The sequence below is a fragment of the Castor canadensis genome, chromosome 12 (genome assembly GCF_047511655.1).
Source record: "Castor canadensis chromosome 12, mCasCan1.hap1v2, whole genome shotgun sequence".
NCBI classification, from domain to species: Eukaryota; Metazoa; Chordata; class Mammalia; order Rodentia; family Castoridae; genus Castor; species Castor canadensis.
The window spans coordinates 37,360,089-37,373,840 of NC_133397.1; the positions used below are offsets into that span (position 1 = coordinate 37,360,089).

The window sequence follows — 13,752 nt, forward strand, 5'->3', positions numbered from 1 at the left end:
CACTTATGAGGCAGGCACTTTATCACTTTAGCCAGTCTACCAGTCCTGTTTTGTGTTGAGTATTTTCGAGATAGGGTCTCCCAAAACTATTTGCCGGGGCTGGCCTCAAACCATGATCCTCCTGATATCTGCCTCCAAAGTAGCTAGATTACAGGCATAAGTCAACGGTGCCTAGCTCACATTTACTTTCTTAAGTCCAACAGTAGGTACTAGGTACTGAATCAAAAGGCTTCTGGTCAGCACTCATATTGCAAAGGAAACTGACTCAGTACTTAAGCTGTTCCAGTTTAATGTTTTATGTTTGTTTTTTGAACTTTTGATGAATACTTTTATAATACTCACTCAACATATGGATATAAAGAATCCACAGCATCCAAAAAAAATTACATTAAGATACACAAAGAGTTATTTTGCTTCCAGATCAATATTACTAATTATTTGGGAAATACGTATCAAAACGAGAATAGCATATCACTTCACATCCATTAGGGTAGGTCATCATTTTAAAAAAATGGAAAATAGTAAGTACTGGTGAAGACATAAAGAAATTACAACTCTTGTGCATTGCCACTGTGAGTGTAAAACAGTGCTGCTGCTGTGAAAAACAGTTTGGCAATCCTCAAAAAGTTAAACCAAATTCACACAATAATACCTAAATAAACTGAAAACAGGGACTCAACTTGTATGCCAACAGTCACTGCTGCATTATTCATAATTACCAAAAGTGGAAACAATCTAAAGGTCTACCAATAGATAAATAAAGAAAATATGACAAACACGTATAACAGAACATTATTCAGACTTAAAAAGGAATGAAATTCTAAAACATGCTACAATATAAATGAACCTTAAAAACACAGTAGCAAGCAAAATAAGCTAAACACAAAGGGACAAATACTGTATGACTCCACACATATGAGACAAATGACCAGGCAAATCAGAACTGAGGTTACAGGGGATGAGGGGAAGAAGATGGGGAGTTAGTCTGAACAGGTACAGATCTACTGCTTCAGGTGATGAGAGAGTTCTAAAAATGCATAATGGTGATGAGTCTTGTGAGTGTACTTAATGCCACTGAACTGTATGGTAAATTAAATAAAAGATAATCAACTCTGTAAAGTATTAACAATCTAGTATGGGTTTACAATATATATAAATGCAAAAAGGATATACAAAATGTATAGCCATAAAAGTACAAAGACTGGAAAGAAAATATATAAGTACACTATTATTAAGTTCTTACATTTGAAGTGGAGTGGTATAATATCACTTAAGGGTAAACTGTGACAAGGTAAAGATATATACTATAAACCCTATTCAGCAATCACAAAAATAGTTAAAGCCAATAAATCAACAAATAAGATAAAATGGAAACATAAAATATCAAGAATCAAAATATAGCTTGATCCAAGGATTTATCCCCTACAGAAACTTCTTGATAAAATGCAGTATATAATTTTTATCATCCAGTGAAAGGTGAGTTTATTAAAACCTACTCAGAAGCCTAACTAAGGCAATGAAAATAAATGGCAAAAGCACTCACTGCCCAGACTGGTGATGTAAAGCCCAGAATTGCCGCCTTAGCTCCATCAGCAACGTAAGGAATGATATTTTCTCCCAGACGTGTATCTCTGAACAAGGCTCTAAGGATATTTAAGGCATGAACCTACAACAAGAAGTTCAAAATTAGTGGTGGGTTGAAAACTGTGGTAATTCTAAATCTATACACAAAATTGTCAGAAATGGACAATTCACAAATGAAATAGCAGACTTATTACAACTCAATAATAATAAAATAAAAAATTTGAAGTTAATAAGATTTGAATAATGCAATAAAAAAAAACCAACTTGATCCAATGACCCTATGTAAAATCCTGAACCTAGCAAATAAAACCAACACGTTCTTTTCAAGGATACATGGAGCATTTGCTTTTTTGAAATGACTTCACAACTAGTCACAAATAAAGTCTCAATAAACACCAAATAATTACAATCTTATAGACACTCTGATCATAGTTGAATTAGGCTAGAATTCATTTTTTAAAATTCACACATGTTAAAACACTGATTAAAGAAAGATGTTTTTAATACTTAAAGTTAAACAACAGTGAAACTGCTATATTGTGACACTTGTATGATGCACTTTAACTGGGTATTTAAAAAGAAATATTCACTTTTTTTATTATTTATTTTTGGTGGTACTGAGATTTGAACTCAGTGAATTGCACTTGTTAGTCAGGCACTCTACTGCTTCAGCCAAAAATTGTCCATGTTTTAGTTAGAAGGCTTTTTTTTTTTTTGGCAGTACTAGGGCCTTGTGCTTGTTAGGCAGACACTCTTACTGCTTGTGTCACTCTGCCAATCTGTCCACTTTTTAAATGTACACATTTATCTTTAAAAAATGACTAAAAATGAATATGCTAAGGTGTCCACTTAAGATGACACGAAAAGAATGAACTTAAAATACAAACAGAAAATAAAGACCAGAATTTTTAATAGCAAAGAAACAACTAAGAGCACTGACAAAACCAAAAATGGATCCCTTCACTCCCCTCCCCTTCCCTCCTCTTCCCTTCCTCTCTCCTTCCTTCCTTTCTTTCTTTTGCAGTACTAAGGATCAGACCCAAGCCTTGTTCATGCTAGTCAAAGTACTCCACCACTGAACTACCTACATCCCCAGCCTAAAAGCTGGTTGTATGAGACAAACCAACCTATGATAAGACTAACCAAGAAGAGAGAGAAAGCCTAAGCAAACAATATTATCAATACCAAAAAGGACATAATTACAGATACAAGAGAATAAAGCAAAAAATACTATGACTAAACGTATACTAATTAATTTGAAAAGATAAAATAACCTCAGAAAATAGAATTTATCAATACCAATCAAGAAAAATTGGATACCTCAATAGGTATTACCATTAAATAAAGGAAATCAATAGTAAAAAATCCCCTCAAACATAAAAAAAAAACCCACAAATTAACTATGACAATAAAAAAGCCCACATGATTTTCCAAATAAAATCTATAGACATTTAAGTAGATAACCCCCATTATATACAAGTTGTTAAGCAATTTCCAGGTTTATTTTATGAGTCTGGATATCAAAACAAGATACAGACAACTGCTTTGGGAAAATTAAAGCTGAATATAAACATACTTAATAACTACTCCAAACTGTATACTCATCAGAAACATACATATACGCTCACCATTAAGCATGTACAAGAGTACTCTCTAAAGTACTACTTTTTTTTTTCTTTTTTTGCAGAACTGGGGTTTGAACTCAGGACTCTGTGCTTGAGAGGCAGGTGCTCTACTACCTGAGTCAAGTCTCCAGCCCATCAAAAGTAATATTCTTAATAAACCAAAATTTTCATATGTCAAAATGTTCACCAAAAGTAGAATGGAGAGCCACGAATCAGTGCACACACCTGTAATCATAGCACTCAGGAAGCTGAGGCAGGAGGGTCATAAGTTTGAGGTCAACCTGCCTACATCATGAGACACTGTCACAAAAAAAACTTCATCAACACAAAAATTGTATGCTATTATACAGCAATGAGAATGAGTAAATTATAATATGGGTGGTATATAAACATGATATTGACCAAAATAAGCCATCATCAAAAGTATAGTTTATAATACATTTTTATAAAATTCAAAAAACAGGTCAAACTAAAACTGAGGTGTTAGAAGTTACACTGTTAATTATACTTCAAGAAAGGGTGCTGAACAGAAAAAGCTAATGAGAAGGCAGGGTACAAAAAAACCATTAAACTAAAGTTGGGTTCATTCTCCATAAGCAAATAGTATTACCCTTAAAAGTTGGGAGTATCATTCATAATGCTTGCAAGTTGTAGAAAATATTTGTTTCAAAAGTTTCAGGAAAACATTCAATAAAATCCACCAAGCTCCCTAATAAGATGAAAGACAGCCTAAATATTAAAAATATGAAGATGCCTGCTCTCATGTTTCTATGAAAAACTGTACTAAAGGTTCTAGCATCAGAGAAAGCCAATTAAATTTTTAAGCAAAAGTCAGTATTAGAAAGAAAAAGCAAGCTTAGCATTACCATCTGAGGATATAATTATCTATAAAGAAAATCCAAAGGATTCCAACATGGTGACTAGAAGGAGGAAACAGAAAGCCGGCCTCCTATAGTGAAATCCTGGAGAGACGCTGGAGAAACATATCGCAGGCAAGGCCACCGAGAAGAGGCAAAACTTTGACCCCTCCACACCTCCAGCCTACGCAGAGAATCTCCACTTCACGTTAAACGTCGAAACCAGGAGGGTTCCCAGGCCACCGCCAGACGCCCGCGCCCAGACCGCTTGGGAAGACGCGGACAAGGTGAGCTAAGTGGTTCGCAGTACTTCCACAGACAACCCTGGGCAAGACCCCCACCCCCTGGACAGACCGACCCCCACCAGGGAAAAAAGAGAAACTGAGTAATAAGCAATAAAACAATAAAGACACGTTGCAACGAGAGTGGGGAGCCCTGAGCGCCGAAGAGGGGGAGGGGAATCTCTCCCGGAACTGTAAATAAACAAGCCAGGCCTGGCCAGAGAGGGCGGGAGCGGCAGGGCGCGCCCAGCAACCAGGAGCAGGAAAGCTTGTGAGAGTGGCAGAGGGAGGAAAACCCCACAGGAGAGGGGGGAAGACCCACCTCCCACATGAGCTGTAAACAAACAGGCCGGCTGGCAGGAGAGCAGCACATGCCCAGCAAGCACAAGCAGGAAAGCTTGTAAAAGCTGTGGTGGGAGGAAAACTCCACAGGAGAAGGAGGAAGACCCACTTCCCAGGTGAACTGTAAATAAACACGCAGGCCTGAGAAAGCAGGTGCAGTGTCACCTCCCCCAGTGTGCATGGAAAGGGGAAAGCTTGTAGCAGTGGCATCACACACAGGAGAACTCTGAGTAAACAAAGCCTGCAGGGCCAGGTGAGTGCTAAGCTCACTCCTGAGATCTGCATAAATAATGCCTTCAGCAACAGCAGCCACAGCTGCTGGTAGCCATTCACAGAACTGTCTCCAGACTCTTTTTTTCAAATCTCTCCCTACCTTTGATGAGAAAACAACCGAACAACACCTGCATGCTGAAAAACTTACTGAAACTGTATTGCATTTGAACTTGGGACACTTTGAGTTTTTGTTTTGTTTTGTTTTGTTCTATTTTATGTTTCCCCTTTGATGAGACAACTACAGAACAACAACTGAGGCACCATCTCCAGGATTGGATGCTGAGGATGAACACCTAAATTATAAAAATTGAAACTTCACTGCATTTTAACTTGGAGGGTTTTTTTTTAATTTTATATATATATATATATATATACATATATTTTCTTTCATTTACTTATTTTTTATTTATATTCTTATCTTTATTCTTTTTATTTTTTATTTTCAATCCTCTGTCTCTCTAATGCCTTCTCAGCTTACAGTTGATTCGTACACTGTCTCTCCCTGTTCATATCTTTGAAACTTTTTTTGTTTGTTCCTTTATGGTTTTTTTTTCTACTTAATTATTTGTTTTTCCCTTTTCCTTTAACTTCTTTGCTTTCCATCCCCTCTCACCCTTCCTTTCTAAATATCACTAGTGCTATTATTACAAGCCAGGAAATACTTAATTGCACACAGTACAGGGACAAAAACAACACCAACGGCAATGACGGGAGGACAGAAAAAAACGGGAAAACCAGTTTCCCCACAGCAAAACGTTACTACAGGAACCAGAGGGAAATGAAGAAAACAGATACTCAGATGCAGACTCAAACAAAATGAAGATAAACTATGCCAAAGAACCCAATGAAGCCCACAAGAATAATTTAAAAGAAGACATACTACAAGTACTCAATGAGAATTTTATAGAGATGATACTGGATAGGGTCAACCAAAATGTACAGGAGACACTCAAGAAATTCCAAGATGACAAAAATAGAGAATTTGAAAAAGAAAAAGAAGAAATAAAGGAAACCATACAAGCACTGAATAAACACCAAAGTGAAACAGAGAACATGATTAATAAAGAGATAAATGAACTCAGGACAAAAACACACAACATTAAAGAGGAAACGACCCAGGATATGGAAAACCTCAGCAAAAAGAATGAAACAGAATTACAAAATAAAATGGAAGGCCAATCCAGCAGAATAGAACAAACAGAAGACAGAATCTCAGAACTCGAAGATGAAATGATAATTAAAGGAAAAACCGAAGAACTATTAATTAAACAACTCAAGACCTGTGAAAAGAAAATGCAAGAACTCACTGACTCCATCAAAAGACCAAACTTGAGAATCATGGGCATTGAAGAAGGAGAAGAGGTGCAAGCAAAGGGAATGCATAATATATTCAACAAAAGAATAACGGAAAATTTCCAAACTTGAGAATCATGGGCATCGAAGAAGGAGAAGAGGTGCAAGCGAAGGGAATGTGTAATATATTCAACAAAATAATAACAGAAAATTTCCCAAATCTAGAGAAAGATATTCCCATACAAATGCAAGAGGCCTCCAGAACACCAAACAGACCAGATCGAAATAGAACTAACCCACGGCATATCATCATTAAAACAACAAGCTCAAAAACTAGGGAAAAAATATTGAAGGCTGTAAGAGAGAAAAAACAAATAACATACAAAGGTAAACCCATCAAAATCACAGCAGACTTCTCAACAGAAACATTAAAAGCAAGAAGAGTGTGGGGTGAGATCTTCCGGGCACTGAATAAAAATAACTTCAACCCCAGGATACTCTACCCAGCAAAACTATCATTCAAAATAGATGGAGCAATAAAAGTCTTCCATGACAAGCAGAAACTAAAACAATATGTGACCTCAAAGCCACCACTACAAAAGATTCTTCAAGGGATTCTGCGCACAGAAAGTGAAAACCAACATAACCATGAAAGGACAGGCAGCACCAAACTACAGGAAAAGAAAAAGCAAGAAAGTAGAGAGTAACCTCAACTTAGGTACACACAATCAAACCTTCAAACAACTAAGACAACTAAATGACAGGAATCACCACGTACCTAATCAGTACTAACGCTTAATGTTAACGGACATAATTCACCCATCAAAAGGCACCGTTTGATGAAAGGGATTGAAAAGGAGGATCCAACAATTTGTTGCTTACAGGAGACCCGTCTCACCGACAGAAATAAGCATATGCTTAGGATGAAAGGGCAAAATAGTTTCTGCCGGGTATTGAGAGGGTGGGGGGGAGAAGGAAGGGGTGGAGTGGGTGGTAAGGGAGGGGGTGGGGGTAGGGGGGAGAAATGACCCAAGCATTCTATGCACATAAGAATTATGAAAAAATAAAAATTAAAAAAAAAGAAAATCCAAAAGGATCTACAGATAAGTCATTACTTGTATCATAGTTCAAATAGGTTAGTAAATATTACCACAATAATCAAAAAAATCAACTGCATTCATACACAACAGCGACAGATAATATAAGATTTTAAAATAGCATTTATGATTGCAATTTAAAAAAGATATATAGAAATAAATGTCACAAAAAAAACCTGTAAGACTTTTATGGAAATTCTTTTATTTTTTAAGAAACAGGGTCTTACTATGTTGCCCATGCCCAGCAATAGGGCATGAGGATCACAAGTTTGAGACTTGGGGTCTACATTGCAAGTTCCAGGCCAGCCTTGGCTACATAGTAAGACCCTGTCTCCAAACAAAACACAAAAAAAGTAGTAACTGAAGACATTAAGAAAGATCTGAATAAATGGAGAAATGAGCCCTGCCATGGGACAATTCATTCCATTGTGAGTGTGTGTGTGAAAGTGTGTGTGCGTGTGTTTGTGTGTATCCTGGTGGGGATAGAACCCAGGGTCTCATGCGTGCGAAGTAAGTACTCTGCCTCTAAGCTTTACCCTTAGACCTCATAGAAGATTCAGTACCAAAAAAATAAGTCATTTTGGGGTTGGTGGCATGACTTAAGTGGTACAGCACATGCATAGCAAGCAAAACGTCCTGAGTTCCAACCTCAGTACCATAAAAAAGGTCATTTTTCCCAAAACAATCAACACACTTTAATTTCAAAAAGGTGTTTCACTGAACTTAGCTAGGTGATTCTAAAATGTATGTGGAAGATTCTAAAATGGATGGATGGATGGTTGAATGGATGGAAGGATAGTAAAGGTAGTTCTGGGGAAAAAAGAAAATGAAATTCACCTTACTTGATACTACAAGTTATTATAAAGATAGAGTAATTAAAATCATCATTTTGGACAAGGGATTGACCAATAGATCAATGGGACAGAGAACAGAAACAGAGTTTCTTACCTATGAAAACAGTATATAAGGTAGTCTTATAAATCAAGGCAAAAAGATATATAAAAAACACCTACATATTAGTTATCTAAATGGAAAATAATAAAATTATTTTCTTATTTTATACATAAAATAAATTCACATAAAGAAATACAAGTAAAACTTAAAACATCTAAAGGAAAATATAAAATGCCTTTCTGACCTTGGAGTATCGGAAGATTTCTTAAACAAGATACAAATGTATAAACCATAAAGAAAAAAGCTGACATATTCCATTCAATTAAAATTTAACAGTTCTGTACAATAGTAGAAATCATAAGCAAAATAGAAAGAGAAACCCCAGATTCGGAAAAGATATATATAATGCAAACAAGCAAAATATTTGTACTTTTTTTCCGTGGTGGTTCTAGGATTTTATCTGTGGACTTCATTGCTTGCTAGGCAGGCATTCTAGAGCCTGAATTAGTATCTAGCCCAAAAATATTTTTTTAATAACAAAAATTCAACTCTTTCAAAACAAAAAGACAAAAAATTAAAAGTAGGTAATTTGCCTACTTCTATGAATTTTCTTTGAACAGTTAACTCACAGATGTAACTCAAAAGACTACTAAATGTATCAAAAGATGTGAATGCTAACTCATGGCCAAGTATGGTGGGGCACACCTGTGGTCCCAGCACTAAAGAGGCAGAGGCAAGAGGATCACAAGTTAGAGGCCAGCATGGGCTACATAGGGAATTCCAAGCCAGTATGGGTGCAAAAAAAGCTAACTAGTCATCAGAGAAATGCAAAATAAAATTGGGAAACACCATTCACACCAAGCAAAATGGAAACCATAAAGATGTGATAATACCAGGGTATTAGTAAACAATGGAAATTCCTATACCTTGTGGGTAAGAATACAACAGCCAACATCAAAATTGAGTATGTGCCTACCCTACAACGTGCAATTCCACTGCTACCTGGAAAAACACATGTGTAAGGAGAAACAAAAATGTTTGTTTTAGTACTGTTTGTAATAGAAGAATCTGGAAAAAAACCAAATGTCTATTCAAAGAATGAGTTCGGAACCGAATACACTGAAATACCATTCAGAAATAACAATAAACTGAAGTTCAGTAATCTTAAAAAATAATGTGGATTAAAAAACAAAAAAACTAAGCCCAGATAAAAGATGTGTAGATGATATTATCTGTGTAAAAGACCATAAATGTACAGCAAAAATGCATGGGAATGATAAATACTAATTTGGGTTAGTGATCACAGCTGAGAAGGAAAATAAGGAAATGAGATGGAAAAGAATCTACAGTATATGTAATTCTATCTGCAATGTCTATTAAACGGAATTGTTTTTAAACATATTTGTTATTCACTGTACATTCTGCACATTGACATATTTCAAAGATACACAGTAAAAATAAATGAGCCATGGGATGAGTTCATTGATTAAAGCCTAGAACACTGGTCAGAGGCTGAACATTTAAATTTCACATAAAAACAGCATAGCAACAACTACCTAGCACCCTTATAAGGAAAATCCCATATTTTTATTTTTATTTGTTTTGGGTGGTACTGAGGTTTGAAGTCAGGACTTTGTGCTTGCTAGGGAGGAACTTTACCGCCACACCTCAAAACACAAAACCCCATTATTTTTAGATGTTCTTATAAAACTAGGACATTTTTCAAAAGTGATAAGTCTAAGAAAATATAAGCAAATATATTGTTCACATTTCATTGGAAAGTGTCTTGAGATGATCATTTTTAAAGATGAGTCATAACATTAATTTTTTTAAAGAAATCTCATATTCATTGGTCACTATGTATGTTAATAAATGCCATCTTTTTCCACTAGTTTGACTATAGTCTGATTCATGGTTCACCTTTTAACACCTCCCAGAGGCTCTGAAATAAAATTATTGAAACTTATTGCACTTGATTGTAAACTTCCGCTCTCAGTCTATTCCCTGACTAAGCACAGGCCCTCCACAGTTGGGCAGGAACATCCCACCATGAGGTATTTACTGAGGAAGTCTAGACTACCAGGTACATCTAGCACTGGAGTAGAACTACGAAGAGTGTTTAACCTAATTTCCTAAGTACGGCTAATAACTAAAGGGGGTTAAACATTAGTGAAAATTAAAATGGATATGCCAAAAGTTAGGTATTACACACCTAATATTTAGGTTTTGTGACTGCCAAGTTACAAAAATGTACATCAATGCAGAGAAGCACACATGAAATTCAAAAGTTACTGCATATTCATTTTCAAATATTTAGATGCAATATTAATATTATAAAAATATCTTAATTCAGTTGCATGTTTTCACCAGAGTTTTAAAATAATTCATCTTGATCAGTATCTGTCAACCAAAGGAATAGTTAATTTTGTGGATAGGAAAGACCAAAAAAGAAATTAAAATCATTTCCTTAAAAAGCATTCATGTAAACTTCAAATGTCTGCCTAACTTCAAGAGTTCTATATCTTTAGCAGATACTGCCTTTTAATAAATACACAGCAGAGATTTAAAAACACTGCTGTCCTAGCTGGGTTTGTGTGCTTCCATTTTACCTGGGGGACTGTGCTCTGTGAGTCATTTATAGGGCCAGCCAGAGATAGTAACTCTTTCATTGTTATTTTCAACAAATCCATTTTGCCTTTCTTTGGTTCAGATGCTAACAATGCCTATGGAAAAACAACACAAAAAATTAATGGCTCTTATTTTACATATACCTATTTGTTGCTTCCCAAATTAATTCCAAAATTCAAAATCCTGTAATTCACAATTCCCATTATAAAAATCATAGAATGTGGAAAACAGTATGGAGGCTCCTCAAAAAACTTACAACATAACTGTCATATGATTCAGCAATACCACTCGTAGGGATACACCTGAAGAAATGTAAGTCAGGTTACAATAAAGACATCTACACACCAATATTTATTGCAGCATTCACAATAGCTAAGCTATGGAAACAAACAAGATGCCCCACAACTGATGAATGGATTAAGAAAATGTGGTATTTATATACAATGGAATTTTATTCAGCCATAAAGAAGAATGAAATTTTATTATCTGCAGGTAAATGGATGGAACTGGAGAACATCACCTTAAGTGAAGTTAGCCAGATTCAGAAAGCCAAAGGCTTTTCTCATATGTGGAATACAGACCCAACATAAATACAGCCATAATTATGAAAAACAGGTCATGCTAAGGGGAGGTCACTAACGGGAGAGGGAGGGTAAAAAAAAAGTTAGAATGTGACTATGGTTGATGTACTTTCTATACAAGAATGAATATAGAATTTTTAAACCTGTTGAAATCACCATAAGAAGGGGACTAAGGTAGAAAAGGAGAAAAATAGGAGATAAACCAATTTAGGCTAATACTTACATGGAATGTAAGTATTATATTTCTAATACATGGAAATGTCAGAATGAAATACCCTTATAGCTATCTTAAACAAAAAAAAATGTTTTTCAAAAAAGAACAGGAAGGCAAAACAAGTCCTGTCTAGGGGTTGGCACCAGTGGGAGGGGGGAAGATATAAGGAAAAAGTGTAAGAGGGTGAATGTATACTCATGTATACTATGTACTCATGTACAAAAATGGAAAAATGAGACCCTGTTGAAACTAATCCAGGAATAGGGGGAGGAGGATAAAGAAGAATGACGGACGGAGGGGGTGAATTCAACAATGATATATTGTAAGAACTTTTGTAAATGTCACAATGTACCCTTAGTGAAGCAGTAATATGATTATATTTTTTAAAAAAACAAGTATTTGTACTATCAAAAAAAGAATAAATAATGAAGCTTAAAGGTATTTCAAAACAAAATAAATAAATACATGGTTAGCAAGCCAAGTTAATTAAGCCATGTTGCTTTGGGCAAGTGGCTTAACCTTTCCATCCCTCAGATCTGTAAAAATTAGATGAAGGTGAAATCATGTCATCTTTAACATCACTTCCTGGTTGCTTGTTAATAATACAATTTTAAGAGACAGTATATGGCTCTAACTGACCACTCCTTAAGGACCATGATTAGGCAGCACGTCTCAGATACAGAAAGCAAGGTACAATTTTAGTAACACATTTATCCAACAAAAAAATTATCTTTTCTTAAACAACAACAAAAACCCTCTGGATTAAGTTTCTTGTATGGATTTTGAAGCTCCCTAGAAATTGATGAGCTATCTAATTCACAAAGTCTATTCCTAAAAACCAATCACATTGTAGCATTTGAAACTCCATGGGGCAAGAAGAAACACTGAAAACTCCAAACATATCCTGTACTTGAATTTTCAAAGAGCTGTTTATTTACTTTGTGACTAGTATTTTGCCAATATCCAATAAACATAAAAATGGGATCTCAACCCGCTTGAGGCAATAAAAAGAACTGGAGTACTGATACCTGTGACAATACTAAATGAAAGAAGCCAGGCACAAAAGATCACATATTGTATGATTTCATTTATATGAAATGTCCAGAGCAGAAAAACCTATGGAGACAGAAGATAAACTAGTGGTTGCCTAGGGCTGGGAGCAGATTGGAGCAGGACAGAGAGTGACAAATAATGGGTTTGGGAGGTGGGGGGTTTCCCACATAATGCTCTAAAATTAATTTATGCTAATGGTTGTACAGCTCTGCAAATATACTAAAATTCATGGACTTTTACACTTTAACTGCATGAATTGTACTGTAAGTAAATTGTGTCTCAACAAAGCTATTTAAGAGAAGATCACTTAAGTTATATTCTCAGAGTCTTTTCCTCTATATCTACTTTTTATAAATATGCAACTACTGGCTCCCCAGAGCAAAAGTTTTAGGCTATTCAGCATGTTCTGAAGCATTTATAAGCTATAAAAGAGGAAACTATAAGACACATACAAAAAAACAAGTCTAAAAGAAATTTCTCATAGTATATTTTATGTTCAGAAAATAAGCTATTTTTAGACTACTCAAAAAATTTACATCTTCTACACAAAGGATAAGCTCATAAACTAAGCAGGTAGTTTTCCTCCTAGCTAACACTAAGCAGAAGTTTCCTCCAAAATGAAGAATATAACTTTATTGTTAATTCATGCTATGAGAAATGGGACTCTCTAAGATGTTTTTTCTATAATTTAGAAATTATTCAACTACTGTATACTCAACTATATACTTTTGCTGTACTCAACTAGCAAAAGGTCTTCTGGGAGCACAGCTTTTTTCTTCTAAGGAACTGGGCAAAGTTATGGCCTTTCTGCCCAGTGATGCTAGGCTAAAAAAGTGTACCTATCACTCTAACCAATAATTATTACTAGTTGAAAACCACAAGTAGAATAAGCATACAGCACAAACATGCAGCAGGACCTTGCATTTACCTTAACATTTGTCCTCAGACAGAAGAATGACACAAAGCAGAAAAAATTAAAAGCAGGAGATTGAACCACACTGATCCAGAATGAGTCAGGAAGAAGAGATGA

The 13,752-nt window shown here is 35.4% G+C and overlaps 1 protein-coding gene across 9 annotated transcripts in view; it reads right to left on the reverse strand.

Moving 5' to 3' along the window:
* Thada (THADA armadillo repeat containing) overlaps positions 1-13,752 on the reverse strand; it is a 321,031-nt gene that overhangs the window by 228,228 nt on the left and 79,051 nt on the right. For 8 of the 9 annotated variants that reach the window (XR_012439673.1, XM_074049587.1, XM_074049582.1 and 5 more), the window contains exons 25-26: positions 10,856-10,969; positions 1,544-1,666 (exon numbers count right to left, since the gene is read on the reverse strand). Coding sequence is in view for 8 of the 9 variants with exons in the window: in XM_074049587.1 (XP_073905688.1) it covers positions 1,544-1,666; positions 10,856-10,969 (237 nt within the window). In the remaining variant the exon portion in view is untranslated. The remainder of the gene's footprint in view (positions 1-1,543; positions 1,667-10,855; positions 10,970-13,752) is intronic. The other variant, XM_074049583.1, reaches the window with a different exon arrangement.